This window comes from Equus quagga, chromosome 1 (genome assembly GCF_021613505.1).
Source record: "Equus quagga isolate Etosha38 chromosome 1, UCLA_HA_Equagga_1.0, whole genome shotgun sequence".
Taxonomy (NCBI): Eukaryota; Metazoa; Chordata; class Mammalia; order Perissodactyla; family Equidae; genus Equus; species Equus quagga.
In genome coordinates this window covers 139,241,809-139,266,003 of record NC_060267.1, presented here as the reverse complement: position 1 = coordinate 139,266,003, position 24,195 = coordinate 139,241,809, and the positions used below count along the sequence as shown (strand labels likewise).

General features: G+C 43.4%; 1 protein-coding gene across 1 annotated transcript in view; it reads right to left on the bottom strand.

The window, feature by feature from the left end:
* LRRC2 (leucine rich repeat containing 2) overlaps positions 1-24,195 on the bottom strand; it is a 34,833-nt gene that overhangs the window by 4,766 nt on the left and 5,872 nt on the right. The window contains exons 2-7 of the mRNA XM_046642353.1: positions 18,594-18,737; positions 15,686-15,893; positions 11,115-11,271; positions 9,058-9,194; positions 5,458-5,603; positions 3,901-4,053 (exon numbers count right to left, since the gene is read on the bottom strand). Of these exons, the coding sequence (XP_046498309.1) occupies positions 3,901-4,053; positions 5,458-5,603; positions 9,058-9,194; positions 11,115-11,271; positions 15,686-15,893; positions 18,594-18,718 (926 nt within the window). The 5' untranslated portion in view covers positions 18,719-18,737. The remainder of the gene's footprint in view (positions 1-3,900; positions 4,054-5,457; positions 5,604-9,057; positions 9,195-11,114; positions 11,272-15,685; positions 15,894-18,593; positions 18,738-24,195) is intronic.

Sequence of the window (24,195 nt, the reverse complement as noted above, 5' to 3'; positions counted from 1 at the left end):
TGTTCAGAGGCCTGATGGGGAAATGAGAGCTACAGACAGAGGACGGGGCCATGGGACCGTGAAGTGGACAATAACACTTTCTCTCAGTCCGATCCTTAAAACGGTATGATGTCTTCCTGTGTTTGATATTACTCCCAATTAGTGACAGCAAACTCTAAAATGAGGTGGCTAAATTAAAAAAGACTCAGACAAAATTCCTACAAAAGAGGTATTTAAAAGATGGACTACTGCTACGAAAAAAAAAGGAATCTAGAGGAGAGAAGCTAAAAGGGCATTTGATCTTCCGTCTTCACAATTTTGAAAGATGCTTTGATGTGAAAGCTGATATAATTATTTCAGTTCAAAATAGGGAACCCTTCGCATAGTCTTTGGTTACAACCACAGGCCCTGCTGTGTTGGGTGTGAGCATCTTTCTCACTGGTTTGTAGAAGAGCTATATACATATAAGGGAGATATGAGCCACACAGCTGTCATATTTTAGTATATATATTCCCAGTTCATTTTCCTTTTAATTTTATTTAATGTCTAAATATGGAGAAAGCGAAAAAACGTTTTACTTCTTATGTAGACAGATTCATTCAAATTTTCCTTTGCAATCTCTTTCACTGAGTTAATTTTTATTGTCCTTCCCAATCCAAAAAAAGAAATATGCCTATATTTTATCATTCTTTAATTTTTTATCAAAGTAATGACTGAACATATTTTTAAATTTGAGTAGTGCAATGATACTCTTTATTTAAGGCAGCAGTCTCTCTCCCTACCCCTTTGTTACTCTCAGATCCCAGAGGTGATCTCTTCCATTGGTCAGTCCTTATTTCTGCTTAATCTATTCGAACTATCTTCTACTGTAGGACAAACGCTTTCATGTTGTTCAATCAAGTGGCGGTATTTCTTCCCTTCTCTCCACTTCCTCGACCCTCCTACCTCTCAATTTTTGTGATCTATACTTATACTTTTTCATTTTATTATGAAACTTTTCAAACATTCAGAAAAGTCGAAAAAATCTTACAGTGAACACCCCTGTCCCCACCATCTTGGTTCCACATTCAACCTTTGCCCACACTTACTTTATCACATACCATCCATCTACCCACCCCTCAGGCCATCTTAATTTTTGCTGCATTTCAAAGCACAGCACAGACATCATGCACTTTCACTTTCACACTGTTAATATCAACACCCTCTGCATTCTGATCTGTAACCATATTTACCTTTTCTATCTTGCCTGCAATTTGATTCTAAAATTGAAAATCAATCCATGGTACGTATATTTCTGTGACAATTATCTGGCAAGGCTTGGTGATGACTTCATACGTGAGAATGAGGCAACAACATGTTCGCTGGGCACCTGCACGTGCCGGCAGTGTTTGCCCAGGGCCACCTCTCTGTGGGTGACCACTCAGACAGCGAGCTAGCCAGTCCCCTGGCACTCTCCAAGCACAGGACTCCAGGGGCTTTTTCCCCAGGGCCACCCTAAGGAAACCTCAGCTTTTGGTCAGGGCGCTGGACTGCTGGTGCTGAGTGGTCTGCCCCATGGAATCAAGGAGGAGATTGGGCAGGAGATGGCCTGTTGAGGCGAAGTTTTCCTTTTTTTCCTTTTGTTTTTAGCACCATGCCTATCTGCATCTCCCTATACCTGGAATTTCTGACCACCAAGCTTCTGCAGAGTTCTCCAGGGCACATGGGCTCGTTTCTTGGTTTGTTTTCTAAGCTTCAGCCTATTTCATCCTATTTTCACCCATCATCACTGTTCTATCTGCTCTACGTCTCCCATAAACGTGCTGAGGTCTCTCATTCTGTGAAGGTCTTCCTGTGCTTTTTCCATTATTGGGGTTTTTATGTGTGATTTTTCCCCTCATTTTAATGAGATCTCAAGAAGGATAGGTGTTAAATATGTAGTCCAAATGGTAATGCTATCATTAACATGGCATTTCTTATTCTATAGTTTCCCTTTTATATTTAAACTATGGCTTAATCTAGATGTCTTTCTATATGCTAAATATAGGCTATAGCATATGTATAGCTATATGCTATAAAGCTTCCTTATTTCATCTTTCTCTAACTCGCCAGTTTCCTCAATGGTGTATTAAGTCATTCATACTCGCCACTGGTTTATGAAAATCCCTGTATCATGTATTAGGGTTGATTTCAGGACTACCTGTTGTTTTCTAATAATTTACCTACAAATCATTGCCCAGAACCACATTGTTTTGATCATTACACTTTTTAAACACATTGTAATTACCACTAAGGCAAATTCTGCCACATTACTCTTGCTTTCCAAAATCATCCTTGCTGCTCTGGGCTTTTTACCTTCAGATATACTTCCAAATCAGTTTTTCAATTTCCAAAGAAGAAATCCTACTGGAGTTTTGATTGGAACAACATGACACTTAGTATAATTTTTGGAAGAAATCACGTCTTTACAGTCTTTTCATCCAGAAGACACAGTATGTCTTTCCAAACATTCAAGACATCTTTGATATCCTTTAGGAACACTTCTTAGTTCCCTTCATATAAAAGAGCTATTTTTTCTAGTGTTTTTCCTAGATACTTTGTATCTTTGGTTATTACTATTACTGCCATCATTACTTGTATTATTTTTCTATAGGTTATTTCTAAGAAATCAGTAAGCTATTGAATTTTTAATGCAAATGTATTTCTAGTCTTTTTATTGAGCTATTATTAATTCAAAGGGCTTCTATCTGATTCTCTTAGATTTCCAAGTCCTACAATTATTTTAATGGCTTTAGTTACCTGCACAGAGGTGACAGTTCCCCTGCCCAGAGGTTCCCCTCCTGCCCTCGGATGTGAGTCTGCTGCACCTGCTCTCGGTTGCCCGAATGGGGAAGGGGCTGTTAGGTTGGGCCTTGCTACCCCTCTCACCAGTGGGTCTTCTTACCCAGACAGCATTCCTAAGACAGCCAGGGCCAGTGGAAGGCCCATTCCAGTGGGAGGAGGGGAGCGGGGAGTGGGAGAAGATGTCTTACACCCTTGTTAATCTTGTGCTTATATAGGAATAAACTTAGTCTCTCTCGTTGCAATAGTTCACCTCTTTGTTTCTGTTTGCTATGCATCCTACTGCAGGGACCAGAAGATAAGGAAGATTTCTGCGGATAGTGAGCATTGGCCACTGAGATCTGGGAGTCCCAGGGAAATAGTCCCTCAAGTGGTGGTTTTAACAAGCAGCCGGTGTTCGAGGCAGACGGGTCACTGGACACAGTGAGGAAGTGGCTCTCACCGCAGCGGCCTCGGGGGAGCTTCCTGGGAAGGCCTCAAGCAGGTGGGGATGGGCCAGAATGGTCTCAGGGTGGAGGTGATAGGGGAACCCCAAAGGCCCAAATTCTGGCAGGACTCACTAACAGGGAGCCAAGGGAATGTGCCCTGGAGTCAGCTTCTGGGAAGGGTGGAGGTGGGCTTTTCAAGGTCACTTCCAAGGTCAGAAAGACTGTTCAATTTCTCACCCCAAATTGGAGTCTACTTGTATCACATTTGCGTGAATGGTTTTTCTTAGCATGGGGTGGTTTGCAGGCTCTTTTAAGGAAATCCAAAGAAGGGTGGGGCAACCAGGGAGGATTCAAGAGCCACTGACCCATCCAGGTCAATGGCGACATGAGTGCTGAGTGACGGACCAGGGAGCCCTGGGCATATGCCCTGCTGTGCCTTCAACCAGCAGGGAGCATTTGTCCAGAAATCCTCTGAGTTCTCTCTATCGATGCCATTGCCCAAAAACTTCAAATTCCTGTAGAAAGGCATCAGAATTTCTGTGAACTGGGACCAAGTTCTCAGAGTATGAGAACCATCTACTCCGTTCCTGAGACAGGTGCCCAGGCTCCGGATGCTCCTCGTTCCTTACCTTGCGTCTGAATGTGTCTCTACTAGGAACTCTGGGCTACTCACTTTAAAGTGGGTGACTCACAAAGGGCAGTTGGGAGCTCCACCAAATGGTCCCCGCTGACGACCATCAAGGTGAGCTTCTTTAGGTTAAGCAAGGCATAGGGAAGATAGGTCAGCTTGTTCCTATACAAGAGAAAGGTCTGCAGTTCTTCTAGCCTAAGAAGACATAGAAGGAATTAGAACACAAGGACTTAGCTTCACAGTTAAGGAAACCAAAGTGAATTACAAATAAATTCTAGCAGGAAAGCCCTACTTAGTTTAATTGTTTTATATGTGACCCTTAGGAGAATAAACTGACTTTAAAGTTTAAATAAATAAAGTCATGCCAGGTGACATAATTTGGATTTTGAGTGTTTTTTTTTAGTTTTTACTGACTTAATAGCCAATTGAAGACATAGATACAGCAGCAGGATAAGCAAATTGCACGACATACCGCAGGCCATGATGGGGCCTAAAGAATCAATGTACCCCTCACGCTGAGGGTCTCCCGCGTTCCCAGTGGTTAAGGGGGCGTGGGCAAGAAACTATACCAGAGTCAGAGTGAGAATAAAGAAATTTTGGCAACATATTCCCTTTTGTATATCTTGAAAGCACAGTTATTCTTCTCTCATTGTATTTTCTAACTTTAAAAGAGGAAGAAACTTGCAGAGTGAAAAGGAAATGAGCAAAATATTCTCCAAATGTTTTACTTTGTTTTCTATTTTGTTCTAATTCAGTATTCCCCCCTCTAGTTTTTTCTTTCATTCATCTGCAAAATCTTGACTGATCCCACAAATATGGCACAAAGTTCCCCTCGTGTTTCAAAGTCAAATAATTCCCACGTAGTCTCATAAACCTAGAAAGCGTAGTACACATCATATGTACCAGAAGTAAAGAAAGGTCACATGAGACAGCATTCAAGGCGGAACCATTCTTGGCTTCTGTGTCATGACAGCTCACTTACAGTATTTTATAAAGAAGATTGTGGACTCCAGGAGGCCAGAGATTTTGTTTCATTCACCACTTTAAACCCTGCCTACTCCCTGGGCTTGCCATACAGAAGCCTAATAATATTGCCGGAATGAATGAATGAATCTTACATGATTCAGTGTAACAGTTATTTTTTAAACATGAAATAGCTACAAGGATATAATTTGAAAATCTTACTAAGCATATCAATTTTGTTTGAAAGATTACGTATAATAAATCAATAAATGAAACTAGTAACAATTATCCTCACTGACATCCTAAACATAGAGTGATACGTTTCTATTCTATACGTAATAAATTTACTTTTCTACTGCTGTGGAGTAAAGGGAAGTTGATGGTGCCATTCTATTGAGGACTGAAGTTAATTAAAGTTCACCGAGACAAGGAAGATGTGTTCAAATGCAGATATACACACATACCCAGGTGTGATGCACACTGGGAATTGTCTTATTCTATAAGACCAAACTAATTCTCCAGAAAATTAGTTGATTTCAGAGAACGTACACGTGTTATGTATGTTTAAAACGTTAACAGTGTTTAAGACGTTAGTAACTGATTCATATACCTCACCTTCAGAATGCAAGTAGCTACCTGTCTATATCTTGTGGCAGGTCATTCAGGTTATTGTTGCTGATGTCCAGCCACTGCAAATTAGACATCCGCAGGACACAGATCGGGACGCTGGAAAACTTGTTTGCTGAGATATCTACGAATGTAACTTGCTTCAAATTACTTAACTAGAAAGGAATAACAAAATATGCTAATTACTTTTTAAGAGTGGGAATTAAGTTTGACTAATAATTTTTAGATTGTTGTCTCTTCCCAAAGGCATTTCTATGAATATGTGTAAAATAGATCAATATAGTATTATGTTGGAGCACCTATGATGTGTCATTCACTGTGCTACATACTGGGAGTGCTAAGATAAATAGCACACTGGCTGCCCTTGAGGAGTTCATACGTTCATAAACAAGCAGTGCAATTATAGGTGGTAAGAACTAATGTGAAGAAGTTTTCAACTTGCAATGTTGGGTGACACAGAGAAACAAAGGACTAACCTGTCCAACATCATGGTAGGGTGAGGGTCGGGGTCAGGAAAGATTTCACAGAGAATAGGGATTTGAACTGGGTCCTGAGGTTCCTCGACAGGTGGAAAGATAGGGAAGGAAACTCCAGGTGAGGAACAGCGTGTGCAAAGTCACAGACGAGAGAAAGCGCAAGCCTTAGAGAGCAGAAGGACTTGGGGAAGACCGCCTTCATGACTTTTGGCAAATCTAAAGGAGACTCACATTTGAATTGGTAAAGTGACGTTGCAAATGGTCAGAAACCTCTACTGTTTATGTCTTATACCCAGAATTTTTGTTTTTAACATGGTAACTGAAATACGTAGGGTAATACTTTTTTATTTCAAATGCAAATCTGTGAAAATTGAAGAAAGTAGGAAATGTGCCTCATGTATAGATTTGGTAATCTAAGTTTGGTAGTGACTATGAAATATAGAAGGAGCTACTTTTTAGTGACTTATTTTGAGATTCTATAAGTAAAATTTGGGTTGCTTCTCAAAATATTTTCAAAACTGTCATGCAGTAAGAAGTCCATTGGACCAACGGGAGGTATTACTGAAACAGAGAGAAAAAAGAAATAGTAGTCTAATGGCTCTATTTACCTTAATATAATACCCAATTCCATATTGCCAAATGTGCTTTAGTGAAACACAAGTCAAATTCATCCGATTGAATGGGCATTTTCTGATTCTGCTCTTGTTTTGAATTTACATAAACGAATGTGAAGACAGAAATGTGATGGTGAATAAGCAGTCAAGAGAGATGTTTTGGGTGCCCCCAATTCAGTCTAAAGCCCAAACCCTGTGTTGCCAGGGTTACCAGATCAGCAGAAAAATCAAGACTGATTATCATCAGTCTCTCTTCTTTCTTCTTTTTTACAATAAATGTAGAAAGGGCATTTTTTAGACTGTAAAATAATTTGAGGATATTTAAAGGAAATAAGACTTTTATGAAAATTAGAATAAGGAAAATGAGAGTGGCATTAAACTAGCAAAGAGAGGAATTACTTGGATATAAAAGTGACTTCCCACCAGCTACTTTCATCAAAGGCAAAGAAAACATTCATAAACTCTTCTGAAAAGTAACTATATTTGTCTGAAAATTCCAATGGTGTCCAGATAAAGATCTGACATTGAGTTGGAGTAAACAGAACATCCATTTCCATGGAAGTTTCATGGTCTTTACCTTTGTCTCAGAATTCCTGGTGTTCCCTCCCTTAATTTCTATAGATCATTCATTTTACCGGCTCTTTATTTGAATTTTAAATCAGGATTTTATCAATTATTTGTGTAAGAAATACTCTCATGACAACAGGTACAACAATGTTAATATACTTAATCCTACTGAACTATACACTTAAAAACTGTTAAGATGGTAAATTTGATGTTATGGGGTTTCTTAATCAAAATTTTTTAAAAGTTGCCAGCACTTAGGTATGGCATTCAGGCAAAGCAGGGCTTTCCTGGGTCTGTAGGGACTGGAACCAGGGGTACTGTGTGCTTCCTTTACATAAATACAAGTTGGGCACATAAGGCTAAGACACCCTCACAGATGATACTCCCTTTCAGATGACCACGCAGTGTGTCCTCAGCCACATAGTTTTTATTTATCTTGAATAAGCCATAGTCTGAACAGGTGGTTGAAATTTATGACCATGGAGAACCATTTGGGATTGAATTAGTGAAGTTATAAATGGGAAGAGTCAGTGAACGACTGTAACAAACAGAGCCACCTGCGGGGTTCTAACAAACACTGTGCATTTACTGAATCCCCTTCAAAGCAAAGAGCCTACAGTCTATGTCCAGAGCACATGTCATCCCACAGATGTCAACGTAGGTCAGGGGAATCAGCAGTAAATTGCTGTTTGCCGGGAAAAAACACCAGATTCATGGTTGTCTATGCTGCCTAGCATGGCCACTCGTGGGGATTAACTGCAAACAGGCAAGACAGAATTTAGGAGAGTGATGGAAATGTCCTACAAGTGAATTACGGTGAATTGTACATTTATAATGGGTGAACTTTATGGTATGTAAATTGTCTCAATAAAGGGGGAAAAAGTAGCAGGGACAGAGAGACTAGCCTAAGAAGCTACTGTCCCAGTCCAGAGGACAGACAACACGGGCTTAGGCTAGGGTGGTGGTGGAAAGGGGTTGGGCAGTGGTCAGATACAGGACGTGTTCTGAAGGGCATGCCCAACAGTGCTGACTCACCCAGTGGAGATGGGGCGTGGGAGCAAGAGAGGTCAGAGATGAGCTGGCTTGCTTCCAGCCTGGACATCCAAGAGAAGACTGAGTCATTTTCTAACCTGGGGAAGTCTGGGGAGAGAGCAGGCTTGTGCAGGGAATCATGACCCCTGGCTGTGCACCCTCATCAGGACCACTGCCGGGCATTTCCTGGGGTGAGCTGGGTGCTAATAGGAGAAGCAGCCACTTCCTCACCCAGAAGTTTTCAGGAAAGGAGAATAACACCCTTCTAGGACTATAATCAGTGGCCCCGGCCTTGTCTGGACCTCACCAGCAACACAATTTTCAGCCTATTCACTATCGGCAGGACTGTGAGATCCTTCTCTCTCTTCAGCACAAGAAGCTATTGAGGTTTATTTGGCAATAAAAACTATTTAAAATCATGTCTCCAATGAATACAGACCAAAAGAAACTAACGAATGTTTTTAAATTAATGGACATCTTAAACCCTATCTATAGAACTACTTTAGTTATCCACAAATTTTGTCACGAGTACATAAAAATTTTTAAAAATTTTATCCACGTTATTTCCTACAGTTTCCAATTTATTTCATCACTGTGGATAAATAAATCAGGATTTGCATTATAGACAACAGGAATCACTTTAAAGAGGCATTAAATTAAATATCTTTTGTGAAAATAGGATTTTTTTTTTGCCTAATTTTCCTTTGATAGCATTTCTGAATTTAAATCAGGTCCTGGCCCAGTGTAAAGACATTTTTAAAGACCTTGTAATATCTGGTATAGGGTGATTGAAATGTCAGGAAAATGTGATATAATAAAGATGGATTTCATCTTTTAAAACTTCTTCCCCGTATTAGAGGCCAGTCCACGTGATAAACCAAATAAAAATAAATCATAGTGCAAAATGTTTACTCTCTTACTTCAAAGGGGAGCTCTGTTAATTCTAGATTTCCAGAACAATCCAGTTTCTCTAGCTTTTCACAGTCTCCCAGTTCTAGAGGAATGCTCTTCAGACGGTTGAAACTCACATTGAGTTCTTTTAGGTTCTTCAAACGACCTGTCAGCAGAAAAAAATTAATATCCATGGTGTAGATCCTTTGAGGTCTTTTAAGAACAAAAAACAAAAAAAGATGAAAAACCTTTGTATAAATGATGACAAGGAAGGCATTAAACATCATTTTGCATTTGTTTTTGGGGGTTTTTTTGAGGAAGATTAGCCCTGAGCTAACATCTGCCGCCAATCTTCCTCTTTTTGCTGAGGAAGACTGGCCCTGAGCTAACATCCATGCCCATCTTCCTCTACTTTATATGTGGGACCCCTACCACAGCATGGCATGGCTTGCCAAGCAGTGCCATGTCCACACCCGGGATCTGAACTGGCAAACCACGGGCCACTGAAGTGGAACATGTGAACTTAACCGCTGCGCCACCGGGGCTGGCCCCCGCATTTGTTTTTAAAGCACTCTTTATTAAATGTCTGCTCATGGTTTATCCTGAGCATTTTGGTCCTTGATCAGAGCATTTTTTGCTCACTCTTTAACTCTTTAACCCTTCACCAAACTACAGACGAGGTGGGTGCGGGGGATTTGTCCTCCATGTACTTTGGGTCAGGCCCCAGCACCCACAAAGTGCAAACCCTTTGAAATTCACATGATGAATGAAATAACACACAATGGCTTTGAAGACTAGAATAGTTCCTAGAAAGCACAGTGACCAGCTGTGGTCTACTGGCGGGCTCTAATGAGAAGTGAACTAGGGACGAAAATATGCACAAAGCTTTATGTATGCGGTAAATGATTCAAACAAGAAGACTGTTTCTAGACCACACTTAATTCATTTATCTTTGGCTTCATGTTGGCATTGATTTAATTATGACATATCATGCTTCCTAAAGAATATGCTTTAAAAACAAAAGTCCCTTTCACAGGCAGGAAGTAAAGACACTAAGAATCACAGGCCATAATTGGATTGATGGAGAAACACTGCATCCCAATTCTGTCTTGACTGAATTAATACATAATCAGTTCCAACTGGAAACTGGCAGAAGGGAGAATATATTTAATATTCCAGAAATCGTGTCACGCATGTTCTAAGACACTGAATAATTTAACATTCTTAACCTAATTTTTAAATTAGAAAACCAAAATCATTGTTTACTTTTGCAGAACAGGCACTCAAAATACAAATTTCTTGCCACTTTACAAACGAGAAAGGGAAATATACAAAGACAGTATATTGGAGGTAGCGTTATTTCTGAGTCAATTTTGTTGGTCTGACTGCTTGTTGGAAGATGATGGTAACGCTGTTGAAATCAGTGGCCCCTCTAACTCACCCACCTGGTATACACTGCAAGCCTATAGTCAATATTGTAGTCAAAGTAGCAGGATGGATAGGGGGTCAATATAAATTAAGGAAAGACTGTTTCTCTCCTGGGGAGGACGGGGGAGAATGTATTGTAAGAATGGAGCTCCACGCAGCCCCCAGACCTCTGCCCCTCACACCTCGAGTGAAAGAGAAGCAGTGATGATCACGGTGGTCTTCATTTTAAGATGATGCAACTGAACAACAAGATGGCTGAAAAGTATAAAATTTTGATCAAAATGACATAATAAGCTAAACTAATCAATGGACTAATATCTGGGAACAATATATTGCATTTTATGTTTGCAATGAACATATCATTGCATGTTTGTACCTCTAAAACTAAAAGAAATAAAACAAAAGGTTCTTAAACACAGCATTGCCCGCTCATGAGACTTGCAGTTTCTGAGCAATTGGCAAACGTCTGTATGCACTGAGTTATGCAGATGAGGCCGTGGCATCACCGCCCACAGTGGACACTGTGAACAAGCAGCTCTGGGGACAGACAAAACAGCCCTGCCCATCTACTTCCGGGGCCAGACGGAGCAGCGCCACCTGCCCACCAGCTGGCTGCCCACCAGACGAGAGGCCTGAAGACTCCTGCTAAGTAACGTACCAATTTCAACTGGAAGACGGGAGATTTGGTTTTGGGGCAGATCCAGAATTCTCATTGCTTGGAACAGCTCAATATATGTAGGAATGATTTGAATCAGGGTATTGTTTATGTGCCATTCTTTGAGGTGCGTCTGCTCCTTCAACTCATCTGGGAACTCCTAGAACAGAACGAATTATGTCCATCAGAACTAGTCCTCAAAATGTCAGAGCTAAGCAGCAGTGTGCACAAAGTCAGATTAAACCACGCATTTATTTAAAAAGCAAGAAGTGAGAGAGCGTGCGCGAGTGTGTTAAGGCTTAACGCCAGCTCTACAGCCACTTCAAAAAGAAAGCAAAGACGCTGCCGCTGTCAATAATTTCACAAAAGCAGATTAGCTCAATTTCAACACTGCCATGAATTCACCAGGTTATTAAAATCAAATGCCTAGTGAACAGACAACCAGGCTCATACTCATACCAGGACACATATTTATTTACAACATACCAATTTCACATCTTCTAAAAATAAAATCTGTCCAGGCATTGATTTTAAAATCTGTGCTGCATTTCCCTTCCTCTGTAGTTACTTTTTAAAATACTTGATAAACATCTAATACTTGCTTTGCCAAGTTTCTCAATGTTTTTATGAGTTTATAACAGGGAAAGAGCACCAGAAATAGCGAGGAGACTGAATTCCAGCCCAGGCACCGCTGTTTTCCAGGCGCACCATATCCCTGTGTGACGGACAGCAACGCGGGATATGGGAAGCCGCCCCTGGCTCAAGTGCCTTGGGATAAAACTGTAAAGGTGTTGAGAAATGCTCAAAGGCTTCAGGGGGACCTTAGGGAGGCTATTGAGGAAATCCAGTTCCCCAAGTGTTTACCGAACCCCGACTACAAACGAGGTGTCCTCAGTCCTGAAGGGATGGAACAAAGATGACGACGGCGCACATGTCCCTGACCTCACTGAAGCCAAGCACAGGGCACAGTCAGCCAGGTGCGGCAGGAGCGCAGAGGGGAGGGTGGGCACTCCACCAGGGAGGTAGGCGGGTAGGGCAGCCATCAGAAAGTGCACCGTGACCCTCTTGCTTGGTACTTGGTACGTGTAATGTGCTTTATGATCATTGCTATCGGATATGTGGGTTAAGCTTTTAACTCACAAAACACACTTTCACTCTATATATGATTTCACGTCACAGTACCATAAGACAGGCAGAGTGGGCAGTATTAAGACCCATTTGAAAGAGGAAAACTGAAACCCAAAGACATTTCAATGAGTCACTTAGGGTAAGGGCCCAATACCCTGTTTCAGGAACTAGTGCAAAATGAAAATGCAGTCCCCTTGCTAAAAATTATTAAGAATTTCAAAGGGCCAGCCCTGTTGCCAAGTGGTTAAGTTAGCACGCTCCACGTCAGTGGCCAGGGGTTTGCCGCTTCAGATCCTGAGCGCAGACCTACACACTGCTCATCAAGCCACGCTGTGGTAGCGTCTGACATAGAGGAACTAGAATGACTTGCACTAGGATATACAACTATGTACCAGGGCTTCGGGGAGAAAAAAAAAAGAAGTTCAAGATGGCGACAGCAGAACATTAAACCAAGCCTGGGGCGTTCTAAGCACAGGGTCTGATGCTTAGATCAGACCTGATCTGAATGCAGCCCGTGCCAGAGCAGCCAGTTCCTCCTGCAGCGGATGCAAAATGAAGAGCTGCATCACCAGGGAGCCGACGCCAGGCTTACACCAACACCCTCCTTATTGAGGCATCCATTTACTGAGTGCCTCATGAATAACTCCTCTCATTTTGCTCATTCAATAATGGCACCCGTGAAAGATTATTATACCTTCTAGAATTACGTTCCTAATCATTTTTCATAACATGAGAAAACTCTTAAGATATTGTGTTAAATAAAAATAAAAGGAGTAGGGTGAAAACGGCAGATTAAACATACACAAATACTTCTGCTCCTCTCCAGAATTCCATTAAAGATGACAGTAAAGGGATCTTAGAGCAGCAGCAGCGGGAACAACTGAGACACAGGCTGAGCTTCTCACCGGATGTCCCGCCTCCCCCTCCAGGCTCCGGTAACGGTAACGAAAGAGCCAGGCATGTCTGGAGGTGGGAGCTGAGCACAGGGCTAAAAGAAGGAGGGCAGGGTCAAAGTCTAAGAACCAGATCCCTGACCCCCATCCGCGACACAGAGCAACTGCCCCTGTATGAGACCGAGGCTTACCCAGCGGAGAGGTTAAACATTGTCCCTGGATGGGGAGCCTCAGGCACATCTAGGGCAGGGCAGGCAGCCACCAGAGGATGAATGATGAATGCTGAGACTCCCCACCCCTCGCCCTCCTCTCTTCCTGAAGCACTGGCTGCCAGGCCAGTGGTCCCTGCCTGCAGGAAGGAGAGGACCCTCCCCCGAGGGCTCTCACCAGCTCCAGACAAGTCAGAAAAGTGCCCTCCCTGGGGTATGTGTGCCAGTGAAATGGTGGCTCTATAGCAAGACCCTCAAAAACTGAAGCCCACCAGTGCTCAGGAAGCCCAGCATCTGCAGACCTCCCAGAGAGCCCCAACGTGCCAGATAAAGACAAACACCCTACAAGGAAAAGAGACTCTGAAAGAAGAAAACTTCCCCGAAAATGCTATGGATCCCAAGACAGGCAACAAAAGCCATTACCCCATGAAATAAAAACCAGACAAAATGTTTAAAGGTAAAATTAAGAGATATCTATAAAAGTAGAAAAATAAAGCCACATCACAGGATTCCTTCACTCACAAAACAGTTAACTCTTGGACATTAAAAACTTGATAGTAGATATGAAAAATTCTATTGAAGAGTTGGCAAATAAAATTGAGGAAATCTCTCTGAAAGAGCAGAGTCCAGCGCCCAAGGGCTTTCGGCTGACAGCAGGAACGATCGGCCCCCCACCCCAATCAGGCACACCCAGTCGCAGAGCATGGCCCGGCAGCCAGCCCTAAAGGGTCCCATCGGAGCTCTCCCACCCTGTCCCTAAGGCCCCAGAAGCTCCACAGCCCCATCCACCGCGTAGTGACCCCTTGCAGAGCCGGGCACACTGCCTGGTGTGATGTTAGAGGCCAGAGCTCCATGGCGGCCAAGGAGAAGTCTAAGATGGTGAAAATCCCTTAATGCAGCTTCTCACTCCTTCATCAGAGGTAAGGCTGAAATATAGATCTCTCTGGGGGAAGAAATCAGCAACTGAAATTCACACTAACGAAGGCCTGGGTCCCAGAGTCCTCCCTTGAGGGGTTCCAATCAGGGAAGGATACCGTTTAAGGCAACCGAAGGAGTAGGACAAAAAGGCTGCGAGTAATGCAGACGGTGTCACACAGTCCACTACGGGGTCTCCCAGAGCCTGCTGAGTCATAACCCACACCAGGCACTCACTAAATGCTCTTTAAGAAGATTTTCAAAAGGTATCCGGTGCCGAGAGAACTCCATTCAGGTTCTCCAGGTGGGCTGGGTGACCTTATAGGGTACGTGCTCAGCCAGGATCATGTTTGATGATGCCACGTGAGAATGATCTACCAGCTGTCTTTAACTAGAAATCCAGGCAAGCCCTCCTTCCTGCCCCAGAAGAGGCAGTGTCCCGTGTACCCACAGATCTCAATGATAGGGATGCAGGAGAAAGAACACCAAAGAGCTTTTACAGCAACCATCTCTCCCAGTATAGAGGGCAGTGTAGCTAACAAGTTGGCTCACAGAATATCCGTTCATTTAATCCTCATAACGCCCTCAGAGGGGGTCAGGGCAAGCATTAGCACCACTGTACTGACAAGAAGATAAAACATTTAAAAGTCAGTAAACTGCCTCAGGACACATGGCCAATCAAGCACAGCCCCAGGATGACCCCAAATATTTAGTCTCCCAGTCCAGAGTCCTTTCAGCCACAAAATAGCGGGATAAAAAGAGATGGAAGCAGGTCACAGAGAACCTCGTCCCACTGACACGGACTGTAGCCCAGGTTCATTTGCCCATGGCATCCCAGGTCCCGCTTCAGCCAGAAAACGTCAGATGGTAGCCCAGCCCTGGAGATGCCTCGCCAAGAAAGCAGCAGGTTGCGGGGAGGGGGAGCAGGAAGCGCCGGTCCACACCAGAGGAAAGAATGAGGGCACATCCTTGTCCTGACCTTAGAATCTCAGAGGAAATATGGCAAAAGGGTCTGCTGAAATTCCTTTGCTGCTCTACACACTGTGACAAGTCAGAAGTCACCACCCACAGAGGAAATGTTGGATAAGTGAAAGGCTCAGTTCATTAAAAAACAAAAGGCAGAGTTATTTTAAATGTCTGGGAAGGTAGCAGAATTAAGCATTTAAAGGCTGTGCCATCCGGGGGAGAGCCGCGGGAGTCCCAGCCCATCCCAGCCTCGAAGGGATCCAAGCGGATCTCACCGCTCTTTCCAGGACTACACTCTCACCGAGGAAGGGACGCGAGAGCCCGGTTCAGAGCAGGCGATCGGCTCCTCCGCATCCACGGAAAAGCTCTCTAAAGGCAAGAGCGCTCATTGGCCAAGGCGGACGTGAGCTGCGCGCTGCACTGAGCATCCATCTGCTTTAGATGCCAAAACACATCGACTCACCTTCCAGTGCTCCCCGGAAAGTTCAAACACAAACGGGCTGCTCCGTTTGTCTCTCTCCTTGGAAAGTGAACTCTGCCTCGTGAGGGAGTTCCTTTCGATCTTTTCCAGGAGCCTCACGCTGGTGTCCACGAAGCCATTCTTGCAGTATGCGGCCTGGGGGATGCCTTTCCTCCTGCACTCGGCCACGAAGTTCCACTCCTCCTTTATCCTAAACCGGGCACCAGAGGCCGAAGTTACTCTCCTGGGGAATCGCCGTCAACTGCCTACAGAAGGGGCCTGGCCACCCGGGGCGCAGGCGCAGTCGTCATTACCGGCGATTTCCCTGCTGCAGGAGACAGGAGCCCTGCTCTCCACTTTCCGGCCAACCCCTCCTTTCTTGTTTCCTCTGCCTGGGGAATGTAGGGGGCATCTGAAACCCTCAGAGTTGTGAATTATTAGCAGCTTTGACTAAAAAATTAGAGGAAGTGAGTTAGATGGAATTCCTGGCTAAAATTTCTACCAAAATTACCTATGCATGCGATTAATTACAATTTCCTTTGATATTATGTGGTGCCAACTCAGGTTTTTAAAAAATACAAGGCTACAGGAATTTGCTGATCTTTCAAGAGCATTTGGATAGAAATATATAGACAGCCCCAGTTTATAAAATATCTGACTTTAGAATGTCATCCATCAGCCACCTTGGGAAATTTCACTCCTGTAGGTGAACCTGTTATTAATAAGTATGCAAATAAAATACCCTTTCCTTAGGAAATGAACCCACAATCCTAGCCTAGACGGCAAATAGCCTCCCCTAATGAGAAACTCCCCGCGTACAGCCTAATGATGGCTCTTCTAGTTCTTCTCCTAAATGACGGGGTTTCATTCAGGGAGGGTGGGAGTCTGTATTTTATCTCCATTTACAGTCTTTAGGCTGTGGTATGTACTTCATGGGACAAATACAAAATTGCAAAATGAAACGCCGTGCGGTGAGATAGAGCGGGCTAGAGGGTTTTGCCTGTTTTAGTCATTTAAGTTAACCAGATAAATTGCTTTTTTATGGTAAGGCATTCATCAGTTTTTCAACATATTAATTTCCCCACAGGAAACATCTTGAGAAACTAAAGGTTAACCTTCAAATAGTGCTAATAATCACAGTATTAATCAGATTGTGGAACCTCAAAAATACCTGCAAAAAAGATAAATTTACTACATTCATTTTTGCAGGTCCTGGAATAGGCTTCTTGCTTGAACACGCACGTTCCTCCTCCCACACCCCCCACTTTCTCCTCACCTGCCCGGCCAATCTGATGGCTGTTTCTCTTATCTTGAACTAGAAAAGCCTAACGAAGCCCCAAGAAGTTTCTGTCCTAGGATAAGATCAGATCTAGCGAAAGGCCCCTGGCACCAAGCCTAATCTCATGTACACACGTACGTGAGATGTGTGAACCTGGACACAAAGCAGTTTCCCACTGCAATGAAAGGCCGAGTTCAAGAGGCAAATACCACCCCAAACCAGCTGAGGGAACAGTCTGTGGACCCCAGCTCTCTGCAGGTAGCTCCCCATCCAAGAAGCCTCAGGGAATCACCTCAGCCACAGCTTGGCTCCCCATTCAGCAAGTTGTCCTACCTTAGAGTAACCCCAGATCCTAGGAGCGGGGAGGAAGCTGGAGCAGGGCTGAGAGGCACGTTGGGTTTATGGAGCCCTGGGACCTTGTGTAATTCGTGCTAGCGCAGATCACTCAGACCCACCACTGCGGGTGTAGCCCAGCCTGAGGGTTCCAGTTATTAAATTCAAGATCCACATCATATTGGACAGTCTCAGATTAGTGGCAAGTGAAAAGACATTCTGACTCTCTATGATTACAGCATTACATAGGGGAAAGGGCTTGGTCAAATCCTCCACTTACCAGCTGTGTCAACTTGGGCTAGTTACTTAGATCCCAACTTCCTTGTCTTCAAATTGAGGATCATGATAACCAACTGGAACTCTGTGATGCTGACAGTAGCAGCTTAATTATCAAGCATGATCAGAATAGGTATTTGTTCGGTCCAAATAGTTCATAAAAGTGGAGAACCAAGAATAAAGAGACATTCGCACCTTACACATTTTGTTTCTAATTTAAAAGGCAGAAATATATCACCATTTGCCAACTTGGTGTAGGGTCATGGACTTTGTTCAAAAATAGATCTACCAATCAGAATCCCATTCCACCTTTCTCATATAATCCACACCCATAATGCATCGTCCCAGAGTTCCAGTTTAGGTTTCTTCCCAGGGAATACAAATTACAGACATTCAAGCCCACCTGAATGTGCGACCTTTCTAGCTTGTCATACTTTTATCAGTCGTCTACGGTGCTGATTCAGTTGTGTGGTTCATGTTTATCATAAATGCAGTTTTTCCAAAGCACTCAACTTAGCTTTCACATACATGATAACTCTCTTTTACTCATACATCATGAGTTTACGTGACCATAGTCAAATTACATCATTTTAATCCAAGTAAAAATGGCATCAACACAATGAATCCTATCTAGCATTCGCTCAAGAAGTGAGGGCTGAAGTGCACGACAGAGAGCAGCTGTCACAGGGCTCACACGGGTGTGGAGGGCATCACACAGCCTAGTGAGGCCAGCTAAGCAGTCTTCTACAGAATTTACTGTAGAGGAATTTAATGTGTCTTCGCTGTCTTCCCCATGCCTAGCACAGTGCCTGCTATATATGTGGGTTCTTATAGTTACGGGTGTTACTGTTATTGGAATCAAATGTTCATTCTGGGCAACAGTGTGAAGGTTCTGAAGTCCTATGAGTAAGCGTCACCGACAATGAGAAATCCCAGAAGAAACGAGTCCCTTCACAATACAGCGGGCCCTGCCGAGTCTCTGTCCTCTAAAGAAGCTACAAGGCAAGTACAGAAACCACATACTTTTCCAGTGCACTTTTCTCGAGCCTTTCTGCCTCCTTCTTCTGCCAAGCTTTGTGCTTCTTGACACGAGTTTCCCATAAGGCTCTGACGACAGAAATGTCGAATACGACCACTTTATGTCCCATTTTTGGAGCATGAAATTACCTATTTAAAAAAATATATATATGTCAGCTTCACACACACACAGAAGAAAATAGTTTTACCGTGAACTTTAAAATGAAGTATGAATGAATCCATTGTCTTAAGTAATGACGAAATGCCTTGTTACCTCTGGGATGGCAGTTTGCTCATGTTGTTAAGGTCTGATAGTACTCTGTGTAAGTGAAAGTTCAACACTCAACCTGGGGTCATCTCCTCCAGAACATCACATTTGTCTCCCTACCTGGTGGCTGAACCGTGGGTTCCCAGGGCCCCCCGGGCATTCCTCAAGCCTCTTGGTTCCACATTCTATTGAATTTACTAGCATCTCATCTTCCCAGAAGGTTGCAACAGAATCAAGGGTAAGCTTGATGAACTACTCAGAACTCACACACACACACTCACACACACACACACACACACCAGCTTATCTGAGGAAACACACTAGCCACAATTTAGTATCAAAACCAAACATTGCACCAAGCCCTGCTGAGCACTTTCCCCCCAGGACAGACCACAGACTGGGCACAAGTCCTGTGAGGTTTCCATGTAACATGAACCCTCACAAGCTGCTGATCTCTCTTAAGTGCAAGGAAAGCCAGACTCGGGTGCATCTTGGCCATCGCATTCCAGTGAGACCTAGCTCAGTGCCCGGCACATAATAAGCCCTCCATAAATATTTGTTGAATGAATAAATGAGTGAATGAATGAATGAAAAGTGAATAAAAGATTTGCATCCAGATTGCATCACTCTCAGGCCGCTCAATGAGCTTTCTCTCTTTTTATTTTCCCACCTCATCTTTACTGCATGTTTTAAGTGATTTGCTCACCGACAAAAAAAAAAATTATCAGGGCATAAAAGTGTGTTTCAGTGTTCATTCCACCAAGCCAGACTTCCCTCTCTTATCTAACTAAAATAACTTTCTAGATATTGTTTTAAATTCCCCTACCTACAGCATCGAAATCTGGCTAAATCCATTTCCTGATTTGCACAAACACACAGAGTGTCGACAAACAGTAGGGCTGTTGAATATTCTCTGCTCCAATTCCAGACACTTCTAAATAGCAGTCCGCGGGGATACGAAACCAAATATTTAATCTTGCGACTCAAGTGCGTGCTCTCCAAAACCAAATATTTAATCTTCTGACTCAGTGCGTGCTCTCCATACTGGTTTGCCGATATGAGTGGGAGAACTGGCTCATGTTTGTGTAGCTGAACGTTTGAGGGCCATAATTTTAGTGTGAAGAGCTGAAGATGCTGACCCCAATTTATTCCCCTCTTTTCTTTAATTTCTGATGTCTGGAACTGTCTTTTGTCTCCCTTAAAACTCTTTTACCTAAAGGAGATTTTTGACAAAGGTGCAAATGGTGCAAATTTCTGGGTGGAACACATGTTTTCAATTCTCTTGGGTAAATACATAGGAGTGAAATTGGAGGGTCACGTGATAACTCTGTTAAACGTTTTCAGGAACCGCCAGACTGTTTTCCAAGGCAGCTGCATCATTTTACATTCCCACCAGCAGTATATGAAGGTTCCAGTTTCTCCACATCCTCTCAACCTTGTTATTAGCTGCCTTTTTTATTATAGCTCTCCCAGTGGGTGTGAAGTGGTATCTCCTTGTGTTTTTGATTTGCATTTTCCTGATGACTAAAGATGTTGAGCATCTTTTCATGTGCTTATTGGTCATTTGTATACCTTCTCAGGAGAAACACCTATTCAGATCCTTTGCCCATTCTTTAATTGGGCTATTTGTCTTTTTATTGTTGAGTTGTAGTAGTTCTTTACATATTCTACGTACAGGTCCTTTACCAGATATACGATTTGCAAAAATCTTCTCCCATTTTGTCCGTTGTATTTTCACTTTCTTGATTCCATCCTCTTACTTTTAACCTAAATATTCGATTATATTTGATGTGAGATTTTATAGACAGAATCTTGTTGGATCATTTATTTAATCCATTCTGACAATCCTTGTCTTTTAATTGGTGTGTTTAAGTAATTTACATTTAGTTTAATTACTGATATGCTTAGATTTAGGCCTACCATTTTATTATCCGTTTTTTGGTTTATTCCCTCTTTTGTTTTCCTCTTTTACACTTTGCTGCCTTCTTTTGTGTTATCTAAACATTTTTTAGCATTCCATTTTACTTTCTCTATTGTGTGTTGACACTGTTTCTTTGTGTAGTCTTTGCTTTTTCATGGTTGCCCTAGGGAGTATAAGATGCAAGATTAACTTCTCATGGTGTACTTAGAAACAATATTTGACTGCTTCAAATGACATGTAGAAACCTTACTACCATAATGGTCACCTTTATGATGTCACTTTTATGTTGTAGTTGTCCTATGTATTGTATCAGTCAATGTTAAATTTTTGGCTTCCAAAAATTCCAAAAAGAATGCAAGAGGAGGGCCAGCCCCAGCGGCCTACTGGTTAAATTAGGTGTGTTTCACTTCGGCGGCCCAGTTTGTTTCCCAGGTGTGGACCCACACTACTCATCTGTCAGTGGCCAGGCTGTGGTGGTGGCTCATATACAAAAGAAGGAAGATTCGCAGTGGATGTTAGCTCAGGGTGAATCTTCCTCACCAAAAAAAAAACAACACAAAAAGAATGCAAGAGGAGAAGCCTAGCTCATTATATCTACCCTGATATGTACCATTTCTGTTGTTTTTCTTCATTCCTGTTGTCCCCACTTTTCCTCTGGTATCATTTCCCTTCTGTCTAAAAAACTTCCTTTAACACCTGTTTTAGAGGAGGTCTGCTGACAAATTCGGTTTTCCGTCATCTGAAGCTGTCTTTTTCTCACCTTCATTCCTGAAGATTATTTTTGCTGGACGTAGAATTCTGAGTTGACAATTCTTTGCTTTCAGCACTTTAAAAATACTGTGTCGGTTTCTTCTGGCCTCTGGGGTTTCTGATGAGTAATCGACAGTCATTTGAGTGATAATTCTCCTGTAGGTGATACATCATTTTTCTCTTGCTAGTTTCCAGATTTTGTCTTTGTCTTTGGTTTCCCTAGTTCAGTTATGATGTGTCTGGGCATAGATTTCTTTGGGTTTATCCTGCTTCAGTTTTGCTTAGCTTCTCTAATCAGTAGGTTTATATCTCTCACCTAATCTAGGAGTTTTCAACCATCATTTCTTCAACTATTTTTTTCTGCACTGTATTCTTTCTCCTGTCCTTCTGGGGCTCTGATATCACAATGTTAGGTCTTCCGGGATTGTTCCATAGATTCTTGAGGCTCTGTTCATTTTTGGTAAATATTTTTCCCTCTCTTTTTTTCAGGTCGATAATATCCAGTAATCTATCTTCAAGTTTCCTAACTCTTCCCTATGTCACCTCCATTATGTTTGTGAGCTTATCCAATGAGTATTTTATGTCAATTATTGTCTATTTTATTTCTAAAATCTCCATTTAGTTCTTTGTATCTTCTATTTCTTTGCTGATGCTTTCTTTCCATTCATACCCCAGGGCAGAGGGAGAACACCCAAGAAAGGACAAACTTGGAAGGGATTTGGACTGCATTTTAGAAGTTCAGCCCGGCCCACCAGATAGCAGAGACGTCCTCTGGTTTGGTCAGGCTGGTCCAGCTTGCTGGACAACTAACAGGCCGCCTGCTAGAGTGCAGGTGGAAGACCAGCTGATCAACAGCTGATGGCACGGGCATGCAGTGGGAGTCCAGGTGCCAGCACAGGCAGGAGGCCTTCAGAGTGTGGACCACACAGGGACTTGCAGACAGCAGCTTGCTGTGTACATGGGCGGCCATGTGCAGGCCCCGTGGAGGCTCTCAGAGAGAGTCCAAGTACTAGCATGGGCAGGAGGCCTTCAGAGCACACGGGCTACACGAGGCTCTGTTTTCTAGGTCAAGAGAGCTGCAGAAAGGTTATTGCCAGCCAAAGCTGTCAGGTTGCAAGAGGACTCCATTCTAGGCCTGTGGCTGGGGCAGGCTCCAAGAGATGTCCCACACTGCTGATCCCCTACCCACACTGGAAAAGCCAGGAAACCTCTTCCTACTACACTGTCCTCCCAGTACCCTCTAGTGAGAAAGTTTAATGTGGTGTTCACTTTAAAGGATGAATACTTTAGAGGAGTTCCATCGTCCATCATAGAGTTTATACACTGAAGGGTGCATACAGAGCTGAGAGGCAGGAAGTTGATAACTGACACAGTAGGTGATCAATTGGTTTAGACCTCACATTCCAACCTGTCTTCTGTGGGTTGTGGTTCCCCTGTCAGATCAGTCTTCTATCTTAGCAGTGCTGCTCAGCTGTCCCATAGGTACCACTCAGCGGCCATCTGGGACGGGGATGATGGTCTATCTTGGTGTTCAGTTCTAACAGACATTGGCATGCTGGTTTGGGTCGGATCCATGCGTATGCAGCTCAGGCATGAGCCCAGAAGTTCATAAACAACCTTATGGGCTCTTCTCCCAAGCCCCTCCCTCTCCGTGATTGCCCTGGTTCTCTCCTGATTCCTGGGGCTCCCTTTTTCACTCCTCTGGCCAGAGAGCTGGGGCTTTAGTTACCCTGCTGAGCCGTGCACTTCCTCCAACTGCACCAGCGTCAGGGCCAAGCAGCAGCAAGACTATGAGAGGAAAAAAGCAATGAGAGTTTTCCCCACCCCCTGGGGACCACAGCTCCTCTGATCAGAAGGAAGGATCCCCGTCTCGAAGGTCTGGGTGACTGAGGAGCTCCGCCACCAGCCTTCTCCCACCCCCGCCTCCACTACTACTGCAGAATCTGCTGGGGGCTGAGGCCCAAGACGATGGAGAAAAGAAAAAGAAAAACAGGATGTACCCCCAGTCTCTGAGCATTAGGAGTCCCTATTTCACTCCTGGAGCAAAACTAGGTGCCCTGGTGCCCAGTTCTGGGTTTCGGGCTGCCTTGAGTCCAGGCTGGGAAATACTGGAGGGAAAAAATGCGCAACACAGCACAGGTTCTGTGGTGCTTTGAATTCAGGTGTCCTTCCCTTCTTCTCTCGCAATCGCTTACTTTTCAGAGGCTTCATATTGCTGCTCCGTGTGTCCTGTGCAAGTTTGCCAAGCCCATCTAGTGTAAGAGGCGGGGTGGAGTGGGCCTACCCCATCTTACCCAGAACCGGAAATCTCTATGTTCAGTTTTTCTTTTACCATTTTCCTTACTCTGTTATCTGCAGCTCGGGAGCACCTAAGCTGCAAAGGTCTCAAGGCTGTGGCTTTTGACATAAAGCCCCCAGAAAGGAATGGCAAGATTCTTGAGCTTTTGCTTTCATCCTGAAAACAAGAGATTTAAGTCCATAGCCAGTGATGGAGAAAAATATTTTAAAAAGGAAAAATCAGGCAGCCTAGTTTCTTTGAGGAAATCTCTGCACATAATCCAAGTCTACACGCAAAGGCAAGCCAAAAAGCCAAAGTAAAGTGAAGTGTGTTTGAGCAGTGTAGACCGCCCAGTCAGCCGAGAATAATTACAGCGAGAACCGCTCACTGT